General features: G+C 37.3%; 1 protein-coding gene across 2 annotated transcripts; it reads left to right on the forward strand.

Moving 5' to 3' along the window:
* The first annotated feature begins 1,484 nt into the window (after positions 1 to 1,484).
* Positions 1,485 to 25,051, forward strand: LOC137959767 (pentatricopeptide repeat-containing protein At2g30780-like). 2 transcript variants are annotated; one of them, XM_068807114.1, is made up of 3 exons: positions 1,485 to 2,155; positions 2,501 to 3,738; positions 24,408 to 25,051. In XM_068807114.1, exons 1-2 carry the CDS (start codon positions 1,727 to 1,729, stop codon positions 3,635 to 3,637), a joined length of 1,566 nt encoding a protein of 521 aa, XP_068663215.1. In that variant the 5' UTR covers positions 1,485 to 1,726; the 3' UTR covers positions 3,638 to 3,738; positions 24,408 to 25,051. The 2 variants fall into 2 exon arrangements, with proteins under 2 accessions (XP_068663215.1, XP_068663216.1); XM_068807115.1 differs by having other exon boundaries at positions 2,513 to 3,738.
* The last annotated feature ends 392 nt before the right edge of the window (positions 25,052 to 25,443 follow it).

Here is a 25,443-nt window from a genome sequence, read left to right on the forward strand (position 1 = left end):
TGTTTTTATGGCCAAGAACAACAATAGTGGAAGTCAAAGTAAATACATTGACATAAAATATTTGGCCATAAGAGAACGTATTAAAGAAAATAAAGTGGTAATTGAGCACGTCAGCACTGAATTAATGATAGCTGATCCTTTGACTAAGGGCGTGCCACCGTTTAAATTCAAGGATCATGTTGTGAATATGGGACTTGGTTCCATTATGTAATTTTTCATTGTATAAATAATGTTATTTTGGTGAAATTCTTAATTATTGTGATGTTTTTCTCATATTTATGTGCACTTTAATTTTGAGAAAATCATCTGTGTTGGACCAAGAATAAACATAGGGTTTATTCATAAAGTATAAGAAATAAATACATTGTAATACATGGAAGGTAATACTCGTTATCAGATGACCTATCGTCATGATTCATGTATTTATGACTTAAATTCAGATTATCAATGAGATTCAGATTACACTAGAAGTGTGGACCAAGTGGGAGAATGTTAACTACTGCTCCATTTCAGTTCGGAAGCAGTGGTTGGTCCAACTTCCTTTCAATTTCGGAAGCAATGGGCCAATGTCTTTTATGGAGAAGGTGGTGTTGTTTCAAAAGGTTATGAACCCACGTCCCCACGTCCATGGAAGATTATGATCCACGTCCTCCCATCGGCAGTTACAGAAGCCAATAAGCTTGATGGGAGCTTGGCTTATAACTAGAGGTTTGGTCCCCAATCTCATTAACTCATGAAAAACTTCAATTTACACCATCACTAAGAGTGTTCAGAGAGCGGAAGAGCAAACAAAAGCAGAGAACTTCGGTGAATTTTTACGGAATTTGATCGAATGGAGGGAGGTAAGATTTTGGGCTTCCGTTTTATTTTATGAATTTCATACGTTGTTTATAAATTCATGATAGGCTAACATAAATGCATAAGATATTTTAGGTCAGAGGTCAGACTTGATCTTACGATTAATGACCGGTCCCAAGTATAAACTAACTCAGGAATTTGGTACATAGAGTTAGTTCCGATCTTGAGTCAACCTTTTTTTTCCAGCTTGAGTGGATTGATTTATTTCGGTTTCCTTTGGGGTTATGTTTGGAACCCCTCGAAAAGAAAAAAAAAAAAAGAGATATAAAATGATTTTCTACTGTTTGACAATAGAGAATCATGGAGAGATAGTTTCTCTCTTAGTTATAATCTGTAAAATGATGGAATTCTAAGAGAAAAAAAAAAGAAATAGAAAGGGTAGAAAAAAATTTAATCATCAAAATTTAAAATATTACTATTGTTTTTCTTTTTTCTTTGTGTATCCAAACAATAAACTATATTTCTCTTTCATTTTCTATCTCATTTATCACATCGGAACAAAAAATTACTCTTTATTTATTTATTTTTTATTTTCTAGGGTTCCGAACAAACCCTTGGGGCGAGCACAGACTTCAAAGGCTTTCAAAATCCAGGTCGCGGGTTGGCCGGGCCAGGACCCCCGGAAAACCATGCTTCGAAGTCGGGTCTCGTGCTACAGCTCTATGTTTCTGGCGAACACCGCCAGAGCATAAAGGCCAATGGTTTAATCCCTAAGACGTCTATTGATTCCCTTGTTCTTTTCAGGTTTTTCCTCTTCGTGCTTAAACCCAGCATTGTCCCTTAAACCTTGGAAACAGATCGGAGTGAAATGGTGTCTTTGCTGTACACAACCAGAGCTTCCACATTATTCTTCTCTATCTGAAGCATCATGTATTCCTGCAGAAAACTTTCAAGCATAGCCAAATCAGAGATTTCTCTTATCCAGAGATACACTATAAATCTATTGTCCCCTGTGTCTCCCGTCCCCGCGTCGACAAATACGGAGCTCCGCCACTTTTCTTCCCTAGGCGCCCTTCCAAAAGCTCGAAGCTTCTGTTCCAAATCCGATGCTCTTTCGAAGATGGTACTCCTTTTTAGTGAAAAAGAGGGTCCAATAAGCGGTATCAATGATAACGAAGAGCTTAACAAGGCTGTCTCGGATCTCGCCTATGTTTTGGTCTCTAGTGGAGTTTCAGATTCAGAGAAGATTACCGAGATTTTGAACATGAAAGGTTCATTTCTTTTGCAGAAGGATGCACGTCTTTCTTTTGTCGAGTTGTTGCTTCGTATGAAGCAGTGGCCTCAAATTGGTATAGAGGTATTATTTACCTTTTTTATGGAAGCTTCAGGTTGTAGTAAATCCTTGTTTGAGGAAATCTGTTGGATTCTGCTGCTCCTTCTTAGGCATTTCCCAAGAACTTAATACTGTGTGTAAAAGTTAAAAATAATTTAGAACAGTATCTTTTAAATTTGATCCTTCCTTAGCAAGAGTTTGCCTGTGGATTTTTGGTAACTTAGCTTGATTATGATTTCTTAGTTAATCTGTTCCTGTGATCGCACGTTAGTCTATTTATGATAGATAAGGCAACCGGTACCTAGTTTTTGTCCCCACTTCATCTTTGAATGACTACTTTCTACTTTCATTTGGCCTCCTTACGCGTAGGTATTGTTGCAGATTTTTAATTGGAAAAGAAGACAGGCTGGTACCACGGTTAAAGTAATTCCAGAGGAATATGCCAAGGCAATAAATCTGGCAGGCAGAATGAAGAATCTTACCCTAGCATTTGAGTTGTTCTCTGAGGCTACTAGACAGGGAATCCAGAAAACTTCCATCTATAATGCGCTTATGGGTGCTTACGTGTATAATGGCCTTACAGATCAATCACTGATATTATTCGAAAATCTTAAGAAAGATCCAAAATGTGAACCCACTATAGTGACATTCAACATATTATTATCAGCTTTTGGTCTATCAATGATGGTGAAGGATATGGAAATGGTTATGGCAAAGATCAGGGAACATAAATTGACTCCTAACATAATTACTTACAATGCTTTGATTGCTGGCTACATCACAGCATGGATGTGGGGGGACATGGAGAGGACATTCTTGACCATGCAGCAGCAGCCAATCATACCCAATACTCGCACATACTTGTTAATGCTCCGAGGATATGCCTTGTCTGGGAATTTGCAGAAAATGGAGGCAACTTATGAGTTGGTGAGGGACCATGTTAATGAGAAATGCATTCCATTAATTAGATCCATGATTTGTGCTTATTGTAAAAGTTCAGATGGGGATAGAGCTAAAAAGATTGAGGTTTTGCTAAAGCTCATACCTGAAGATGAATATAGACCTTGGTTGAATGCTCTTCTCATTCGGCTTTATGCACAGGAGGACTTAGTGGAACAAATGGAGAATAACATAGACATTGCATTACAGAGGAATACGTCTTTAGTCACATTGAATGTGATGCGTGCAATTGTAGCTAGCTATTTTCGGTGTAATGCTCTAGACAAGCTCATATGGTTTGTGAAGCATGCTGAGTATGCCGGCTGGAGATTATGTCGTTCATTATATCATTGTAAAATGGTCATGTATGGTTGTCAGGATCGGTTTGAGGAAATGGAAGATGTTCTTGGTGAGATGATCAACTCTAGGTTCTGCCCTACAAAGAAGACATTCTTGATCATGTACAAAGCCTACTTAAAGGGTGGCCAGGACTCTAAAGTGAAAAGATTACTGGGTTTGATGTTCAAACAGGGATATGGTATTCCCGTGGATGCTTCTGTGTCCTAATATCTTGTTGGATATAAAACACATTACGTGTTTGGAGAACTTGAAGCAGCTACAGGAAGTATTCTGGCAGTTTCTTTGTCTATACATGTGAAAGTTATTCGGTGAGTTTCTGATCTTCATTTTGCTTCTTTTTTGTTGAGTATATATCTTTGGCTTTTTTTGTTTATGTAAACTACTAGTCCCTATGGTCTACTGTACTTTTTTAGTTTAAGGTTTCTTATTATTTCTTATTCACATGAGACATTTGTACAGGCCCATGCATAACTATATCGTAATGAGGAAAGAATGTCACAAATTCATCTAGTTTAAATTTTAGAGTTACCATGAGAATTGTGAGCTTTTGTTATATTTGCATTGCTTTTTGGAAATGTACTAGACCAAGTCAGGAATTTCATTAGTCTCCCAATTGTTATATTACGATATCATTTGGATAGCTTATCATCTTTTGAACTTGTTTTTGTTACATTTTTTTATTGCTTTGCCATTTTTCTGTTCATGCTTTCTGCCATTTGAGGTTCTTTCAGATTGTTTTGTGAATAACAAAGATGTTTTTGCACTGAAAGCACCAAATTGCATGTTGAGACTTACTTTTCTACATTTATGGTGACTCTTAAACCTGCTGCTAGCTTCTTGATGATGCTGAACCTGAAGAGTTTTTGGTTACTTGTTGAATTTATGGAATAGAGAAAAATTTTATTGACTTGTTGTAATCAGAGTACATGAACCCCTATTAATAATAGAAGAAAGTAGTCAAGTCTAATTACAATTAAACTACCCTTGTCGCAATTACAACCAAACTCTTAACACTTAAAGATAAGTCTTAACATAATTAAATAACTCAATATAAATAAAAAACTAACATAACTAAAACACCTTTAAACTGAAAATCTTTTGTGAGACCTGCTTCCAGAATAATTTTGGCTCTTTAACACTTCTAATCGTGTAAGACTCATCATGCTACCCCACGTGATCATGGTGGGTCCATATCTTATGGGCTTGGGTCCATCTTCCAACACTGCCCCTGAAGCTAGGGGTGAGAGAACATCATGAACTCCCAGCTTGCTGCAAATGGTGTACAAGATCTTCTCGTATAAAATGACTGTCCTCCATATCTTCCAACACTCCCTCTCATGCTGGTGGTCTCTTCCATGAGGCCCAGTTGGCATAAGATTAGTGAGAGTAAAATCACTCCAAGCCGTATGACATCGCTCCATACTCCAGTCATAACCCATGTTGGATGTAGGGCACACTCATATCTTCTATAGGTAGTGGGCCTATATGCAATGCTCAGAAGTATAATAAAACTTCTCCATCACCGTGTCCCTCCATAGGACACCGACTCTCAAGTTGTAGGAGTAATAAATGCCAATTAAGGGGGGTAACGGGTAATTACCTGGAAGATAATAATCTAGGTCACATTGGTTTTCATCATCCATCAAAATAGCCAATGCTGATAAAAATCAGCAACTGAGAAGTCCTTCAATAATAATGTTTCATCCAAATAAACACAATAGTTGGAGATGAAATGGGCCAATGTCCAAATAACATGTACCAAATTTTTAGTAGTATAGCAGTAAATAACCTGTAAATAATGAAAGTCCTTAAGAGTAATGAGGACACATGAAATAGTTCGCAGCGAGTCCATCAATAAATAAGGAAGTTGCACAAAATAATATGTTGGAACCAAGTAATAATCCAAGATAATAATTCAGCCGGATATAGAGAACCGAGTGATGCTTTCAGATTCAACAAAAATCCCACCAATTCAAGTATAATTCAGCAAATTATGCAGCTCATGGATTGAGCTGGCTTGCTGAACTCCTGTGCTTCCAACAATAGCAGTAATGAGACCTGCAGAATGGGCTATGGCCTCTTCATATTCTCAACATGAAGTTAATGGTAAGTTGCTGAAGATTAATGCATGACACCATTTAGTTACTAATTTACCAACAATAACTATTCTAAATAGCAGCAACGTGCTTATGCAAGAACGGTTTACTGAGACAAACTTGGCCAGAAAACTCTACTGATTTACTGATTATGCAGCAATGTGACCAACTTGGTCAGCTATTCTCAATAGCAGCAATGTGATTATGCAACAACATGACCAGCTTGGTCAGAAGAAATACAAAATGAAACTTAGGAGATTACTGGACTTAGGAGTCTGGTTCTAAAATAGAAACGGAAAAAAACCTTCCCTGAATTGCAGCTATTTGCGGTAGATTACTGGATCATGAAACTGACTGAACTTTTGTCGTGCAAAGACTCTTCATACCACAACAACCTTTTAGGAATAGCAACAACGCCTGTCTAGACTTGTCTTTTGCCGTTCAAGGATTCTTCATGCAGTGGCAACAACGATTGTCTGGACTTGTCTTCTACCGTTCAAGGATTCTTCATGCAACAACAACCAACATGTCTCAAAGATGAAACCACTGACGACCAATAGAACAAAAACACTGGATTATTTGGAAGAGCATATGAGACAGACACAAAAATTAACATCGTGTACTGGTTTCTGCTTGTCCTCCTTGATTCCATCTCATTCCATGACAATTAAAGTTCGTAGATGCAGAATAATCTATATTCTTCCAATACAAATATATTCTTAAATATAGATCGGATTGACATGAAATTTTCTCCTTCAGAAACTAGACTTAAATACCTTTCATCCAAGTATAACTTCTCTTCATAAAATATACTTCTTTTGAGATAAATAATCTGATAGATTTCGGTCTTTGTAAGCTGGCCGAATTAAGTATTCTTTCTCCTTTTGCCAGCATGACCATTGACTCTTCCAAGATCAGTATCTCCATATAAAAAACTCAGATAGAGAATTGGTTGAATAGGAAAGAATATAGACTTAAAAATATTTCTTTTGATATATTATTCTCCATATAAAGTCTCGTTCTTGATAGCATGAAATAACTCAGAAGTTGAAATTTTTTGCTGCTGCTGCTCAAACGTCTCTTGCAGTCTTACCTCTACTGCTTCAAAATATTGATTTCTTTTTGTAGAAAACTCTGATTGCCAAAATTCATTTTGTGTTGGAAAGTAGACTCGAATATGTTTCCGTCAATATATAATATGCAATATTAAAAGCTCAGTATAGAGGTGAAAACGCAAAGAAAACAACGGGTATAGGGACTAAAAAGGAAAAAAATAGATACAAACCTAAACTGCTAGAGATAATAGATAAAAAAAGAATCACATTATCTCTGTGGGTTGACCGAGTCTACTCACAGAACTTGCTCTGATACCATGTTGAATTTATGGAAAAGAGAAAAACTTTATTGATTTGTTATAATCAGAGTACATGAACCCCTATTTATAATAGAGGAAAGTAGTAGAGTCCAATTACAATTAAACTATACTTGTCCCAATTACACCCAAACTCTAACACTTATAAGTCCTAGTATAATTAACTAACTCAATATAAATAGAAGACTAACATAACTAAAACACCTTTAAACTGAAACTCTTCTGTGAGACCTGCTTCCATAATAATTTTGGCTTTGTAAGACTTCTTATTGTGTAAGACTCGTCATGCCACCTCATGTGATTGTAGAATTTAGGATCCCATGTGGAGGATTTTAGATCAACGAAGAAGAAGAGAGGAAGGAGAGGAGAAGGAGAAGGAGAAGAACCAAGATGGAGAGAGTTTGGATTAAGGGAGAAGAAGGTATGCCGACCAAGTGAGGAGGGAGGTTGGACGAATTTCTTGAGAAAAGAGGGGAGAACTTCAATGCTCTACCTCTTAGCCAATGCCTTTATTTATAGCTTTATAATGCCCTTAGGGCTACAACTTGATAAAAGAAGAGACATAAAAAGAACAAGTATTTACACCTTATGCCATGTTTATGGAAAATATTCTATTTTACCCATATGCCACTACTTAGACGTGTGGGCTTACTAGCCTTGAGCTTGTGGGCTTGAACCCATATTTCAACATTCCCACTCAAGCTGGAGGAGAAAAACATCATAGATACCCAACTTGCCATATATAAAGGATAGGATTTTAGAGGTAAACTGGTTAAGTGAGGATATTTGTTACTTACTCTTGAGATGAAACATGTTTGAGGGAGATTGTTTCTGCTTGAAACTTCTCTCGTATAAAGTAACAATCCACCTCAATGTGTTTAGTCCTTTCATGGAAGACTGGATTTAAAGTAATATGAATGGTTGCTTGGTTATCACAATGTAGACGCATAGGACCTCCTTTATAAAATCCTAATTCGGTAAGAAGGGTTCTGATCCATATGAGTTCCCTAACTGTGTGGGCCATAACCCTGTATTATGCTTAGGTGCTAAATCTTGTAACCACATTTTGTTGCTTACCTTTCTATGTAACCAAGTTCCCTCCAACAAGAGTGCAATATCCAAACGTAGACTTCCTATCATCAGGTGATCCAACCCAATTTGCATCTGAGTAGCCTTCTATGTTGAAGTGCCCATGTTTTTTATAAAGCAATCCTCTTCCCAGAGCTCCTTTTAGGTATCGTAATATTCTCTCTAAGGCTTGCTAGTAGGTAAGTTGTGGTTTGTGCATAAATTAACTCACCACGCTTACAACATATGATATGTTTAGTCTAGTTACTGTGAGATAGATCAATTTTTCCACAAGTTTTTGGTATTTCCCAATATCAATATCTTCTCCAGTCGTTGCACATAATTTTACATTTGTATCCATAGGTGTGTCAACTGGTTGACACCCCTTCATTCCTGTTTCTTCGAGGAGGTCCAAGATATATTTCTGCTGAGACAATATTATCCCATGTTTGAATTGAAGAACTTCTATGTCTAAAAAATACTTGAGTAGTCCCAGAACTTTAATTTTGAATTCCTGACATATCATATTTTTCACTTCTTGTATGCTATGTGCATCATCGCCGGTTAAGATAATATCATCAACATATACAACTAATAATATTTTTCCTTTTACTATGTCTTTAAAATATACTGAATGATCTACTGAGCAATATTGAAAACCAAACCGTAGATGCGCTTAGCTAAATTTATCAAACCAAGCCCGAGGGGATTGTTTAAGCCCATATAAGGATTTTTGTAACTGACATATTGACTTCCCCTCAACCACATAACCTGGTGGTTGAACCATATAAATTTCCTCGCGTATATCACCATTTAAGAAGGCATTCTTGACATCGAATTGATATACGGGCCATGATGAGTTAGCAGCAAGAGATAAGAGGATACGTACCACATTTAATTTAGCAACAGGAGAGGTCTCATCATAATCTATCCCATAGCATTGAGTGTATCCTTTAGCAACGAATCGGGTTTTAAGGCGAGCAACGGACCCATCCGGGTTATGTTTAACCCAAAAAACCCATTTACAATCGACCGGTTTTTTTCCTTTTGGGAGCGATGCTAAATAACAAGTTTGATTCTCATATAAGGCGTGCATTGCTTCATCCATAGCCGCCTTCCATCCTAGTTGCTTCAAGGTCTCATGATAGGATTGTGGAATGGAATTAGAAGAAAGAGATGCAAGGAACTGTGAGCAATTGGAAGACAAATGATGGTGAGACATAAAATTGGAGATAAGGTGAGAAGTAGTACTAGAGCAACGTTCCTTTCTTAAAGCAGTAGGCCAAGTATCAAATTCTGGCTCAAACATAAGAGGAGAAGGGCTTACCTCGGGTGGATCTGACAACTCCACAAGTGAGGTGGTAGCTGGTGCTTCAGGAGGTTGAGTAATATTGACATTGAAAGGCACAAGTGGACAAGGAGTGGTCGAAGGAAATGTCAACCCTGGAGGAGCATCATGCGAGGAGTAGCAGGAGGTGTCCTTAAAGAAGGTCACATCCTGAGATACAAACATTCTCCGAAGGGTAGGATTGTAACAGACATATCCTTTCTGGGTGCGAGAGTATCCAAAAAAAATACACCTCATAGAATGAGGATCAAACTTACTCTTTTGTGGGGAAGTGACATGGACAAAACATGTACATCTAAAAACCTTAAGAGGAAGAGAAAAGGGATCTTCACCATGAAATAAAACAGAGTAAGGAGTTTTATTGCTAAGAACAGATGAAGGTAACTTATTGATAAGAAAACAGACCGTTAGTATAGCATAAGGCCAATAAAAGTAGGGTACCTTAATGGAGTAGAAGAGGCCCCGAGCAACTTCAAGAAGATGACGATTCTTTCTTTTAGTAACACCATTCTGTTGAGGGGTATAGGCACACAATGTTTGATGGATAAAAACAGAATGATGGGAAATCACTAGATAAGTATTCCTTATCAGACCTAAGGATTTGAATTTTCTTTCCAAATTGAGTCAACACCATAGCATTAAAGGTTTTAAAAATAGGAAGGATTTCAGATCGTTCTTTAAATAGATATAACCAAGTTACTCGGGTAAAGTTATCAACAAATGTAACAAAGTATTTAACTTGAGAAACATTAGAGACACAAAGGTTCCCATACATCAAAGCGTATTAAAACAAAAGGAACAACACTTGTAGTTGTAAGGCAAGGAGAATATGTACTCCTATGGTGTTTACTTAATTGACAAACCTCACAATTGAAAGTAGAAAGTGATTTTAATGAAGGAAGTAAATGATGAAGTGAAGATATAGACGGATGGCCAAGCCGGTTGTGCCAAAGTTGTGTCTCGGATGTAGTGGATGATAGGGCAGCTTATGGCAGAAGAGTGACGTAGTACAAACCCCCTTTTTCATGGCCACCACCAATCACCTGTTTCGTAGTTAGATCCTGAAATGTACAAGAAGAGGGTGAGAAAGTGATAGAGCAATTCAAAATTTTGGTTATTTGACTAATCGAAAGCAAATTTAAAGAAAATTGTGGGACAAACAAAACATCTTGAAGAGGGATAGAAGATGTAAGAGATGAGGAACCCTTGTCAAGTACCATTAGCAATAGTAACAAATTTCTGGGGAAGACATGGAGATTAAGGAATGAAGCATGTGTTTGTTACTTGACAGATGTTCGGAGGCTCTGGAGTCGATGATCCAAGAGGAAGAGGATGAAGAGGAAGAAAACATACCTGAGGCAATGGTGGAATGGAGGACTCCATTAGAGACTTCATCTTCTGAAATGCGGCATAGTCTTCAGCAGTGAGAGTCACTTTCCTGGATTGGGAGTCAGCCTTTTCTTCCCCTTTATCAACATTAATGGAAGCGGGTTAGCCGTGGCTCAATTAGGCTTGCCATGAAGTTTCCAGCTGGTTTCCACAAGGTGGTTCTGACCACCACAGTAAGTGCAAAGGCGAAGCTCAGTGCGGGAATGGGTCAGATGACCCCTCTAATATTTCTGTCGCGTCCTCAGTATGAGGATGATGTACCTCTATTACCAGAGTACATAGCAGATGTAGCATCAATGGGGGAAGTAGGAGATGGATCATGGATCCAAGCAACGTGCCACTGATGTCATCGAAGGATGAAAGTGCGGAGGAGTTAAGAAGCTGGGTCTTAGCAACCTCAAGGTAGGGTTTGATATTTGTCAAGCAAATGGCTGCTGCCAAGGCCTCCCGTTTCCTTTCTTGAATTGCAATGTCTGTTGAATATGGCTAAGCGATTTTCCATTCTTGAATGTTATCTCCTTGTTTAGTATTCAACATACTTTGTAAGACATCGAATAATTTTTGTAAGGAGGCTGTACTGGAGTATAGCTTAGCAAATGTGTCCCAAATGTCCTTGTCTGTTTCCAAGTAGACGACATTGTTAGCTACATGCTCTTCTATGCTATTGATGAGCCAACTAATAACCTGGTTATCATTTTTAACCCACTTGAGGTAGGCTACATCTACTTCATCAATCGGAGGAGGGAGTTTGATTATGTGACTGAGAAGGTCACGAGTAATGAGAACCCGTCGTACCGATTGTGACCAACTAAGATAATTGTAGGGTTCTTTTAATGGGATTGTAGTAATGCGAGTATGTCACTCTTACTACTTATATGTCAAATCTCCATCATGAGGCAATTCAAATGCCGAGGTCAATTGCATGGGGCGTCTTCAAATAATAATTACTCAATGCAATTTGAAGAAACTGTGGACCGAATCAGGCACCAACAATGGAAGGAACAAAAATTTTCCACGAGAGCAAGCTCCAAATCAAGGAATTTTTGCTTTTGTCAAGTGGGGACAAGATCCAACCATCACTCAATTCCTTTTATATTCTTATAAAAAAACAAGGAGGAGAGGATAGATGCAAACTCTTATGCCTTAATCCAAACTCCAACATAAACCGTGGGCAAACATGTGAGAGCCACTATCTTCTTTAGAGATACTCAGAGACAAATCAGGACTCTAGGAAGCAAACTTTTCTCAGCTCATGGGAAAACTCCAACGTAAAAAAAAAAGGGCAATCGTTGGAATTCAAGAGCACCAAAGTAATAGAGATAAGTAGGTGTTGGAATTTCAACCATATGACGGTCATCCAACAACATAACAAGATCCCATGAGCAGCGTCAAGTGAGAGAATTTACAGCAACATGTGCTGGAAGTCTCAAAGAAAATTGATCCAAGTTACATAAAGGTAACTGAATCGCAAATCATCAATTTATCAATTTTGATGAGACACTAGCAACAATTAATCTTGATCAAACTTGTAATTTAGCTATAAGAAGATCAAGATTATAACATCTTCTTAGTCATAAGAGATAAATCTTCACAACCTCTCATATGAAGATTATCTTGACTCGATGTAAATCAGAAATCAAGAATTCAACAATTAAAGAAAGAGTATGTAAATAATGGCCAGAATTGACTTATCTCTTCATGGCTGGACTCTTTTCATGAACAAATTCTTGAACAGATTTCATAAATAATTCCTTGTATACTTCATCAAGGGGGATCCTAAACTCATTGCTCTGATACCATGTAAAATTTAGGATCCCATGTGGAGAACTTTACACCAACAAAGAAGAAGAAGAAGAAGAAGAAGAAGAAGAAGAATAGAGGAAGGAGAGGAGAAGGAGAAGGAGAAGGAGAAGGAGAAGAACCAAGATGGAGAGAGTTTGGATTCAGGGAGAAGAAGGTGCGCCGACCAAGTGAGAAGGGAGGCTGGACGAATTTCTTGAGAAAAGAGGGGAGAGCTTCAATGCTCTACCTCTTAGCCAATGCCTTTATTTATAGTTTTACAATGCCCTTAGGGCTACAACTTGATAAAAGAAGAGACATGAAAAGAACAAGTATTTACACCTTTATGCCATCTTTATGGAAAGTATCCTATTTTACCCATATGCCACCACTTAGACTTGTGGACTTACTAGCCTTGAGCTTGTCGGCTTGAGCCCATCTTCCAACAGTGATCATGGTGAATCCCACCAGCTCGTGTGATCATGGTGGGTCCATATCCAACTCATTTGGATATGTGGGCCTTCCTTGGTTGTATGGGCTAGGGCCCATCTTCCAACATTACTAAAGAGGAAATATCATAGAGCATCCAGGAAAACAACTAGGGAGCTTTAAGATTAAAAAAATAAATCTGGTAAGCTATTGCTTTTTATTGAATTCAGAGAAAAGAAAATTCTGTATATAGGCAATCTGCTCCATCCTCTGACATATACTCAACTCAGGGTATGCCATAGCTGTCAATGCCTTAAAAATTTGTCATATATGGCAAAGCCCATGGACTTGCATATTGAGAAATTGACCTGTAGACAAGAAAAATACCAAAGTCCATAATTTTTCACGGAACCACATACCTGGAGGACCCCATCTTATAGAATACTAATAAAGAAAACTTCAGAGTCTGCAGTTATGTCTTGCCTGGTTGCCTCTATTTCGGATATAGAAGGATTGAGACCTGAGAGTTGTAATTCAGTTATGTCTTGTAGTGTATGTTTAAGTGGTTATGTACTCATTTCCTCACTGAGTAGAAGTTAAAAGTCAGATTATTAGTAGGTTTTCTATTTTAAATCAATGTAACAGTACCCTTTTAAGTCAATTTGTAAGTTGCTCTAGTTTTTGGAATTAAGTCTTTGAGGAGTGCTGTTTACTATCTGTTTCTGACTGTCTCAATTTCCTTTTTGCATTGTTTCTTTCAGTAAACTTTTGAAGAGGTTGGCTGCTTGGTAGTAGACGGCATTGACAATTCTTTTCTTGTTATTCTTCACATTTTCTCCTTTGTCTCATTGACTCTTTCCCTTTGGTTCTTTCTTACTGAAGTTTCATAGTGCCAGAGCTTATGTTCTAATTTGAGTTAGATTTCATTTTAATCTAAGTCATTGATGATGAGAAGAAAAGAAAGAGAATAGCATTATAAGAGGAACTATGCTCAACAGTGTTGTGATTGGTCATATTCCTCTCTCTTCCTCTTTAGTTTCCTCTTTTTATCCTTTTCCTTGTTCTCTTCTTCTTTTTCTTCTTTTATCTTTTCTGTTCTCTATTATTATATCCCAAGTGCCTGTTCAGCAACTACCTTGAAAAGTGAGTAGATCAACTTAGCCTAGAAATATTTTCAGTTTAGAACTGCCATTGGTCATTTCAAGTAGGGGCTCAAGTTATATATTTGCCGATTATGTACTTGGAGGTAATGTATTGTTGTACATATACTGGAGAAAGTCGCAACTTTGTAAATGTTTTAATTTCTCAAATATTGAAATATTGACTTACTGGATATGACCAAATCTATCCATCCCTAAACACTAAAAGAATATTTTTTCGAAAAGTAAGAAATTGTTCGAAGTTGTAAATTTGAGTTTATTTAGATATCTTTATTTTCTAGGAACACATTTGATTGTAGAAGTTAGATTGTTAGGGTTTAAGTGAAGCAGATACCTTATGTAATTTTTTATTCTTTTTAAGTTATAAATGGGTCTCCAAACTCTAATTTCCACTCCCACTTTAATTTTGAAAACTTCACATTGTATGAGAGCAGGTAATCGTCTAGGTTTTGTGTGTTTAGCTGATCAACTTACAGAGATGATATGTTTCTTTAGTAATGGTTTCAATTCTTCTTTTCTATTTGGTTCAGTTGTGAGTTTTTTTCTGAGCTTCAGATGTTTTCTTTCCTGTTTCCCATCTCTGTATCGACATTCTGAATTACTCTGTGCTTCCAACTCCATAAAAATGCTCGTTGACCCTCTGCCATTCGGCACATAGAGTCCTATCCCAACAGCCTTCAAACCCAAATCATACTCCGCCTTTGTTCTACAACATCTCGAGCGATTTTCAGACTGCCTCCCAGAGAATATCCACTTACAAGATCTATAGTCATGCAATGTTCTGTTTGTCCACTGAATTGCTGTAGTATGTATAGCCGTGGGAGTCCCATGAAGTAGATTAAGGTGAGGACTTCTTGATTATATCAGGTTCTGGTATAGTTGTTCCATCCATGTGCATTCCACTGGGTTGCTTAAGCGTCGAATGTTGTCTAGGCAACATAGTTTCCCTTAGTGACATTCAACTTGGTTCCATGGCTGGTGATGGTGGGTTTATTGCTTCCAAGTACTTTTGGTTCCTCCGAACTTTTGTTCACCAGGCAACAACTAATGGGCAAACAAAAAGCTTGGAATCAAGCTTATAGATTCCAAGCAATTGGACGGTCAAAACCAAAAATATCTTGTTCTGGGACTTTTAGCTATGACTTTGGGACTAGCATTTAATATATATTCCATAAATTTGTAAGGACAATGATAGAGAGTCAAATTTTTTCCTGAAAAAATCAATACGTTTCTTTTGAAGAATGGTGAATAGCTTTTTACTTAAAAGAAAATAATACAATAAAAACTTAAAGCTTAAGGCTTAAAAATAAAAATCGAGGCCAAAGGCCAAAGCTTAAAGCTGGGGAGAGCTTCTAGTCACTAAATGATGGACACCCTCTTTCACCAAACAGTCAGCATATGAGTCTGCTGATCGTAATATGTGCTGCCAAATAATCTCCCTAGCAGAGCAAAGAAGGGAAATTTCTTCGTATGTGTGTATCAACTTCCATGAAGGGGGCTTTCTATTGCGAACCAAGAGATCATCACCAGTGAGCGGGGCTTTCTATTACAAACTGATAGATCACCACCAGTGAATCCCTTTTATAGTTATTACCGTTGAAAATCTTTGAGCATAGAGGAGAATGCCTTCCTGGAGGGCTAGAATTTCTGCTTCTAATGAGTTAGAGACCCTTTTGGTCCAGAATAGGCAAGGAGAAAGGACCCTGTTTTGCCCCTGGTCCCACCCCCACACCAGTGGGACTGGGATTCCCAAGGCTGCTTTTATCAAAATTTAATTGAAGAAGCCCTGTAAAGGGAGGTTGCCAATGTGAGGCTTCTTGAGGTCTGTCTTCTACAAAAGACAGGATTTTGCTTCCAATTTTTGCAAATGACAGAGCTTGGAACTGGAGGGATGAGATTTAGATTTAGAACACTCACCCATTGCAATATATTTTGAATCACCCCCTCAATTACACTTCTCACAGATCTTGATTTTGCTTCCAATTTCTGCAAATGACAGAGCTTGGAACTGGAGGCATGAGATTTATATTTAGAACACTCACCCATTGCAATATATTATGAATCACCCCCTCAATTACACTTCTCACAGATCTTGATTTTGCTTCCAATTTCTGCAAATGACAGAGCTTGAAACTGGAGGCATGAGATTTATATTTAAAACACTCACCCATTGCAATATATTATGAATCACCCCCTCAATTACACTTCTCACAGATCTTGATTTTGCTTCCAATTTCTGCAAATGACAGAGCTTGAAACTGGTGGCATGAGATTTATATTTAGAACACTCACCCATTGCAATATATTATGAATCACCCCCCTAATTACACTTCTCACAGGTCTTGATGTTGTTCCAATTTCTGCAAATGACAGAGCTTGGAACTGGAGGCATGAGATTTATATTTAGAACACTCACCCATTGCAATATATTATGAATCACCCCCTCAATTACACTTCTCACGGATCTTGATTTTGCTTCAAAAGTTCGTCAATTTTGTTCATTCCAAATTTCCCAAGGTACATGCTACAAATTGGAATATGTAGCTTGAGAATTGTTATGGTGTACAAGCTTTGAAGCCAAAGTTTGAAAATATGGCTCCCCTTACAAAATGAAATAGAAGGGCAATGGAGCAGGATGTGAGAAGTTGTTTCTACTAGGAGTTCACACTTACTAGGCCCCTTTTCTCTAATTCATCACATGTTAGGACCTTTCCATGAGCTGCAATCTGAAGAAAGTGTAATATTTATAGAGGAGCATTGATCTTCCATACGCACTGATTTCTGATGGAGTATCTTGCTTTGAGGCTTTCATAAATCGTAAAAGCTAGGCATGCCATTAGGGGTGGCATTGAATCGAGCTGAGCCGAACCTGCCTTTATTCGAGCCGGACTTGATTTAAATATTTCAAACTCGAGCTCGAGCCGAGCCTAAAATTGTAATCGAGTTTGAGCCCAATAATTTTAACAAAGTTCGAGCTCCAACCAACATTTAAAACTTTGCATAAAATACATGTCAAATAAATTGTATATAGAATTATGCATACATTTTACATAAAATTGGACATAACCTCTACTTAAAATTGGGCATAACCTCTGTTTATTAACCCTGCATAAAATTATCGATACACTCTGCATAAAATTATTCATAAAAGTTGCATATTTATGCATAAACTTTATTCAACATAGGTTAAAGTAGATAGAGAACACGCAACAAATGCAAATTATATTAAAGAGAAGAAGCTCAATGATAAGGTCACCTAAGTGTTAGAAAGCTAGACGAGAACGAAAAATAAAAAGTTTAGTTTAGATTAAAAGAAGCTACTAATGAAGAAATCCATGGTTAAATTTTTAAATAACTAAGTCTCATTTCAAGTTTTCATCAACGACAACGTAAATCGCATTGTCTGTCCAATCTTGCTTCATGACATGTCATTTGTTTTTTGACGGTTTTTCACATATGTGGAACTTCCCACCCCGAGACCCTTCTCGAAAGCTCCCCGTGTTTATTTAGTTAGTTTTTAAAAGAAAAAAAGACATCGGGGTTTCTCCAGAACTTGCTCTTCTTCTTTCTCTATTTTATTGGCCTTCTCCAATCGTCGGCCTGCTTGGTTTCCTCACGACTGAAGAGTCTCAAACTCAAAGAGTCGAAGACACCTCCCGGGCCCTCGTTAAGTCAACGAGCCAGCTCACGAGCTTTCGAATTGAACCATGGTTTGGTCGAGCTTGGCTTGTTTAGTTAAACGAGCCTGATCTGGATCTCGAACTCGGTTCAAGATCTAGATAAATCGAAACAAACTGAGCTTGAACCACTTGCGAACTGGCTCGGTTCGTTGCCACCCCTGCATGCCACCAAGAAAGATCCCGATTTACATGGGCCCTACATTGGGCAGTTTCACCCTGATCAAGGATGAAGGTAACAGGGATAGAGGCTTATCATCTCTGCTGATTCAACTTCAATAGGGGATCTTTTGGAATATCTAAGGACAAGAGGTCATTCCAAAGTCATTCATGTTTATGGAAGAAGGAAGAAACAAATTCAATTAAAAGAGGTATGATTCCTATTTTATGCTCAAGTTTTAAAAATAGAAAGTCTCTCTAAATTGTACTTTCCTATTTTAAGCTTGCTGAAATTAGAAGTTTTATTGGACAAATAACTTGCTAATTTTACATGAAGCATCACTCAAATAGAATTTGTTACTTTTGGTTCAAAACTCCTGTTAGAAAAATCTTTTCAATCAATCTTTTCCTATTTTAAATTTGGGTCTTTGTTCTATATTATTAGGGACAACTCTATAGATAAAGGAGGGGGGGTTGCTTTTCCATCAAGTAGATCTAGATTTAGCAAGTCCTAGTTAGTTTCTATTTCCTAGAACACAAAAGTTTCCTATTTTGTTGCTTTATATGTCTAGGCCTTTATATGTGAACCATCCTTTTGCTAGTGAATAAAGTTTTTGGTTGTTGTTCATGTTGAAGAGTAAGAATAGAAGAGTCTTACATGACTCTCATAACCAGAAGTTTCATAGAACCAAAATTAATATGGTGGAGTCTTATAGGAGTCTAGAGGAGGAGGTCTCACATAAGAGCCATAATTAAAGGTGTTTTAGTTATGTTAGCCTTCTAATTATGTTTAATTGTTTAATTGTTCCAAGATTTATCTTTTAGTATTTAACTTCATGTATAATTGGGATAAGGGTATCAGAGTGGGTTTTGTGAGTTGACTCGGTCAACCCACAGAGATAATGCAATCCTTTTTTGACTTATCATCTCTAGTAGTTTAAGTTCGTATTTGACCTTTTTTTTCTTTTCGTGTACCAATATCCATTGTTTCCTTGGTGTTTGCATCTCCACACTAAACTTTTCATATTGCAAATTATATATCGAAGAAAAGATCTTGGACTATACTTTCCAAATAAAAAATAATTTTGTCAATCAGAGTTTTCTACAAAGAGAAATTGATATTTGAAATAGCAAAGGTCGGATTGCAAGAGAAGCTCAAGTGACAGTAGAAAACTTTTAACTTTTGAGGCGTTTTATGTCATCAAGAACCATACTTTATATTGAGAATTATATGTCAAAAGAAAGATCCGTAAGTGTATTTTCTAACCTATCAAACCAGTTCTCAATCTGAGTTTTTTACAGGGAGATATCATTATTGGAAGAGTCAATGGACATTAAATCTAAATTGCTAGATTGCAAAGTCTGAAATCTATCAAGAAGAAAGAGTACTCAGTTTGGCTAGACTACAGAGCCCAAAATTTATCAGATTTTCTCTCTCAAAAGAAGTATGTTTTATGTAGAAATATTATACTTGAATGAAATATATCGAAGTCTAGTTTCAAAAGGATCAACTTTCATGTCAATCTGATTTTTATGGAAGGAGGTATTCTCATTGAAGTCGGCAAGGGTCATGCTATAGCATGAATTAAATCAAGTGACCATAACATATTCAAGAACGAAGTTTTTCATGTCAAATTAGGTATCAAATTAAAGCTCTGAGTCTAGTTTCTTCACCAACAAACCATTTGTGATTTTGAGCTATATTTTTAGAGATATCGTTATCAGAAGTACCAAAGGTCAGTTCTTTTGAATATCTATCGTTATGAGACATGAATTGAGTTTTCTTTTCTCCTAGAATCCTAGTTTTTAGGCAAATTTTTCTGCTAATCAGAGAGTTTTTGTCAGGCTTATTCATTCCATGATGTGCTCATTCAAGGTGTACAATATTCTGCTTTGATGTTGTTTTCAAGTTTTGGGTCTTAGTTACTTAGTTCTGTATCTTTCGCATCATCAACTCCAAAAAATTGTGGTCACCCCAAAAAAGTTATATTTGGTCAAATTTATTAGGTTCTACCGTTACAGTCTTCCCTAATTTTTTTATTAAAAAAAGGTCACATTCTAAATTCGTTTGGAAGTATGAATGTTCCATAGTCACTTTCTTCCGTTAAAGTTGTTTTCCTCTACCTACTATTTTTTTAGTTTATCATCTTGTGTTTTTATCACTTCAGCACAATACTTAGACGCACTACCTAAAACGTATAGGAGTATACCCAACATCCAACTCGAGTCAAGTCTTTTGTTCTTCACCCAAGAGGTGATTTTGTGTTTAAGCTACCCTTAAAAAAGTCTCTTTGTTATGCCCTAAAGTTGGGTCTTTTTCCACCTTTGAAATAGAGCAGAGTGTGTTTCCAACTATGACCATTTTGATTGTGTATGGAGCTTTGTCGTATGGTTAGGAGTGATTTATTTTTCTCATATTGTGTTTTGTCTAAGCTGGGTCTCTATGTCCTTTTTATCCCTAGCTTGAGGGTGAAAAAGTAGAAGTACAAGAAAGATGTATTTTGTTCCACATGCTATGGTAATTTTATGTGACCAAAATATTCAAATAAGAGGGAGAACAAAAGACGAAGTTTTTGTATTTATGAAGAATTTTTTCAGTAAAAGAAAATTGAAAATCAGAATCCTTTTCATTGCAAACTGAAGTTATAAACTTCAATTTGAGGGGGATTATTGAAGAGCAGGTATGGAAGAGTTTTACATGATTCTCACAACAAGAAGTCTCAAAGCCAGAATTAATATGGTGTTGTCTTACAGGAGTCTCAGAGGAGGTCTCACTGAAGAGTCTTAGTTAAAGGTGTTTTAGTTATGCTAGTCTTCTAATTATGTTTAGTTGTTTAATTGTTCTAGGACTTATTTTTTAGGATTTAACTTCAAGTGTAACTGAGATTGGGTAGTTTAATTGTAATTGGATTCTACTTGTTTCCTCTATTATAAATAAAGGCTCATTGTACTCAAATTACAACAAGTCGGTGAAGAATTTCTCTTTTCCAAAAATTCAACTGTTCTCTTTTGGATAACTTATCCTTGATGTTCTTTTTTCTTTAGGTGTTATTTTTCTTAATAGTTTCAGAAACCCTACTTTCTGTCATTCAAGTTTTACCCATTAAATTTGAACTCTAATTCTACTTTTCTTAGTTTTTGCTGAAATCTAGGTTATGCATACTCTAGAGGGCCTATTCAACTTTGTTTACCTTGCACCTAAATCATTATGCTGTATCAATTGGTATAAGAGCTATGGTTTATATTTTGTGCTAAATTCTAAGCATTCTTCATACAAATCAAGGAAATTGCTGATTTCATTCTTGCACTGAAAATATGGAGGCAAGTCAATGTACAGTCACCCTTGAAGAGCTTCAAAAAGCGCAAGAGGAGTTACGAGTGGAGATGGTTAGGAAGTTTGATTTAATTTTTCAACTATTTTAGAGCTTTATGGAGTAGGACGTTTTCAAGTAGTAGATACATACATGAAGTTTGTAAACCCTCAGCCACTTGGACTCGTGTCCAAGTTGTTTTATGAGCAAAATTATGATGACGATTTTGCTGAAAAGGAGCCCCAAGATACTCCATATACCAAATGGGATTCTGGTTCTAAAGTAGAGATTCCTGAATTTAATGGTGGGCAAGAAGCCAATGATTAATCTACATTGGACATATGTCATTCATAATTATCACCATTCAATTTTTAAGAACTGATAATAATAATATCTTTTTCATTAGGATTATAAGATTCTTTAGATGGAGTGTAAACCTCACCTGAATAAACCATAACAGGTATATAGAAGCACCAAACAGATCAAATGAAACTTCGAACCAATTCAAATAAATCAGCCTACGTGGGCCCCACCACGTAGAATTAGGGTTAGGGCAATTAGGTGATGTGCGCAAGTCAGAAATTTCAGAATTCCAGATCAAGTATCAATTTCCAGATCAAATAGTGCAAAAGATCCTCAATAGGGCTGATGTCAGCAGATGTCGAGGATGACTTTAGCACAGGTAAGCTTGAGAGTTGGTACACATCCCAAGGTCAGCATAAAATCCCTATTTTGGGCAGTTTAAAACATCAAGATTTGTTCTAGGAACAACAAAACCAGTAACCCTAGGGTTATGGCAGAGAAAAAGTGAAAAAAATGGATTTTTACCAACCAGTAGTCAGAAAACTTGATGAAGATCCTTCCTTTATGTAGACGACTGCTTCAAAAGGATGAAAAACTGACAAAGAACCTTCCCAGATGTGTTCTACTGCTCTGATACCATGAAAAAAGTACGAAGAAAGTTGAAGAGAAATAATGAGAGGGAGAGAAAGTGGAGAGGGAAAAGCTCAAAGAGAGATGCGTTGGGGGTCGTGCACCATCCCCAACTTCTATTTATAATGCTATTTGAGTACAATTAAAAATGTCTTGCTTAAGTGAAACCCTAATCTCCATATATCTCCCATTCTACATGTCCTCTTTACATGAATCTTGGGCCATAGACATAATTGGACGTACAAAAAAAGATTATATCAAGACATATAAATAAAGATAAAGTAAAATAACTATAAGGCCCTTGTACTTGTTTTTCATAGCTAGGTTTGCTTTAAACTCAAATTTAGCCCAATGATGCCTAATTTTCCCCAATTTACCTTTTGCCTTGATAATTCTTCATAAAATTTGAGAAGCGAACCTAAGGCCGTTTGGTCTAGCGGTATTCTCTTTACATCAGGTGGGTCAGGTAGCGAGTTCGAATCGTGCCACGCCCCTCTAAAAATAAAATAAAATTTTGAGAAGCGCCTTGATGTTAATGTATCTTATCAACCCTTTATTAAAGATAATGGTATTGTCTGCAAGTCGTAGCAAGGGAGTGAGAGAAGGCCATTTATAAGGCTGAAACCAGTCAACTACCTTTGTTGTTGTCCTGTTAGGAGTAGTTGACACATTGCTTCACTCACAAATTCTAAAAGAGAATGGACAAGGTTTTCCCTGTCTGTGACCATGGGAGCTTTTGAAAGAACCTTTAGCCTGACCCATTGATGAGAAGGGAAAAATGAGCAGAAGAAATGCAACTTTTAATCCAGTTTCTCCATTTGCTACTAGAGCCCATTTTTTCCGAGGATGGAGTCTAAGAACTGCCAACTTACCATATCAAAGACTTTTTCCATATCTAATTTAAGTATTGCCCCTAGGTTTCCATTGCATTTGTCAATAAGTTCATATTTCACCAACACTGAATCAATAATTTGTGTACCACCCATAAAGGCATTTTGGTGACCACTAATGAGATGAGGTAGAGCAAGTTTCAATCTTGAGGCCAACACATCAGGATTGTTTTTGGGCTCTTGATAGCAGAGTTATCGGTTTGAAGTCTCTTGGGTCAAATGCTCCACATGTTTTTTGGGATGAGGGCAACGATTGTTGCTCCAAGACTCTTGTCTGTAATGCCCTTTTTATAGAATTTAGAGAACATCTCTACTTCGTCTTTCATTAAAGGCCATCACGTGTCTAGTAAAAATCACAATTGAAGCCGTCCGGCTGCGGGGCTTTGTCAGATGGGAAGGCTTTTAGAGCTGCCTTTGTTTGCTCTAACATGAAGGGGGGCTTCCAATATGGTAACTACATTTGAGGGGTAGTGTTTTGAGCTGTAGATTTTGAGCTTTGGGTCTTTGCTGCGTTTCTGTTGTGAATAAACTTGAACTATCTGAAAGAATCAATGTTGAGACTCTGGCAACCATCTGAACTGAAAAGTACTAGATTGAGTGTGGGATAGTCATTTACGGTTCATCTAGGTTGTACAGGTTAAAATTTCAGTCTGGTTTTGTTTAGTTTTGGCACGCCTGATATTATGTTTCAGCTTATTTTTGCGTTGACTCATCTACATTTATTCTGTTTGATTGCAACCCGGTTGCTTCACTATGTTATACTGAGCTTTACATGATCATATATCGTTTGGAGGATCCTTTTGGTGACATACTATCTCCCAATTTATGCAACCAGAAAATATTCTAATCCCAAACATCTCACCTCAGGGAATGTCATCTTTGGTGAGGTTGTGACTTCTCCGTATAGCTGCTGAAACTTGTAAATTAACATTATTGCCAATTGTGAAACAGTTGCTTCTATACTGGGCTGCAGGCTTCTTTACTGGTATTGTTTGTTATTAGGGGTCAATAAAAGAGCTAATAATGCAAGACAAGTCCGGATTAAAGGGTTTAAGGGTAAGTTAGGTTGTCCAAAAAAGTGTGGGTGGGTGGGTTGGAGCTGAGGCTGCATAGTGAAACCAGATCCTTAAAATTGGCTGACTTGAGATTTTTTCAGTTTAGTCTTACTAAAAAACGATAATGAAATCCATTGGAAATCTGATAAACTCCTACATCTTTATGAAATTCATTGTCTTGAAAATCCGTGATGATTAATGCCAATCTCAATAATCCGTGATGATTGTTGTTTTCTACATATGGTGATTTACCAACTGCTCGCACCATAATTTAGTTTGTATTTCTTTTCACTGTTGCATCTGCTTTGCAGAATTTTACATATTTATGGAGAATCCAGATACCATTAGCTGGATTAGGATGGAACTAGATGCTGTCGATCATGCCATGGATGTCATATGGATAAAAGCTCGCAGGTCCAAAGAACATTTACGATAGTGCAGGTGGCAGAAATTCTTTTCTGCTTTTAAGGTGCTGAAACCTCCTTAGCATAGTTCAATGTTTTCTGCGCCATTCTTCACAATTGCAGTCCCTCATTGTTCTTGGGAAAGCTATGAAGCTAGGTATCAGTAATATGAAAGCAAACACATCAATTAGCAACCAGCAGCCAGTCATCTCAATAATCATGTCATCCAATATACTTGAAGTTCCATGTTGTTCTTGGTGTATAATTTGAGATTTCCGCAGGCAATTCTCTGGTAAAGGCAATAAAGAGCTGTTCAGTTACACATTCGGCTCGAAGGAGAATTTCTTCAACCAGAATGTTCATATGTTCTTGCTCACCTCTCTTCTTTTGTGTTACATGGAATCTTAACCGGTCCTCAGTGTTTTCCATACTGCCTCTAGTTTATTGTATGATACATGCTTTTCACCGATGCAGGATCAACTGTTTCTGTCATTAACCGAGTCCGGATTCCTGCAACTATCTCATAAGAAACCGACTCTTTTATGCGTTTTCCTTACTATTTTACAATATTTCCTGAATGTGGCACGAACTCTTCCCTTTCTGGGTGGTGGAAATGGCAGTTCCCTTTTCTGAGCGAGGGGCACAGGGATTGTGTATCTTGCCATCTTCTTTGTTGACTAGTGTATCGACGATTTGTGACTCGACGGCGCTGGCGATCTTTACAATCGCAATCCAAATACCTGATGGGGTGAGGAGCGGTGGGAAGATTGTGCAGCAAGCTTGTCTACCCTGCAATTGCTTCTACCTCTGCTTTCCTTCCTTTTCTCATGTCTGGCCATGGTTGGTGACTTCCTCTCTTTCTCCCCTGTTTGTCTTATTCGTTGTTTGGCTTGGGACCTTTATACCTTCTCTTTATCCTTTTCTGACTCTGCTCTTTTAGAGA

The sequence above is a fragment of the Aristolochia californica genome, unplaced genomic scaffold (genome assembly GCF_029961685.1).
Source record: "Aristolochia californica isolate CCGP_79_NKW_82.1479 unplaced genomic scaffold, dmAriCali1.0.hap1 SCAF_3, whole genome shotgun sequence".
Classification (NCBI taxonomy): domain Eukaryota; kingdom Viridiplantae; phylum Streptophyta; class Magnoliopsida; order Piperales; family Aristolochiaceae; genus Aristolochia; species Aristolochia californica.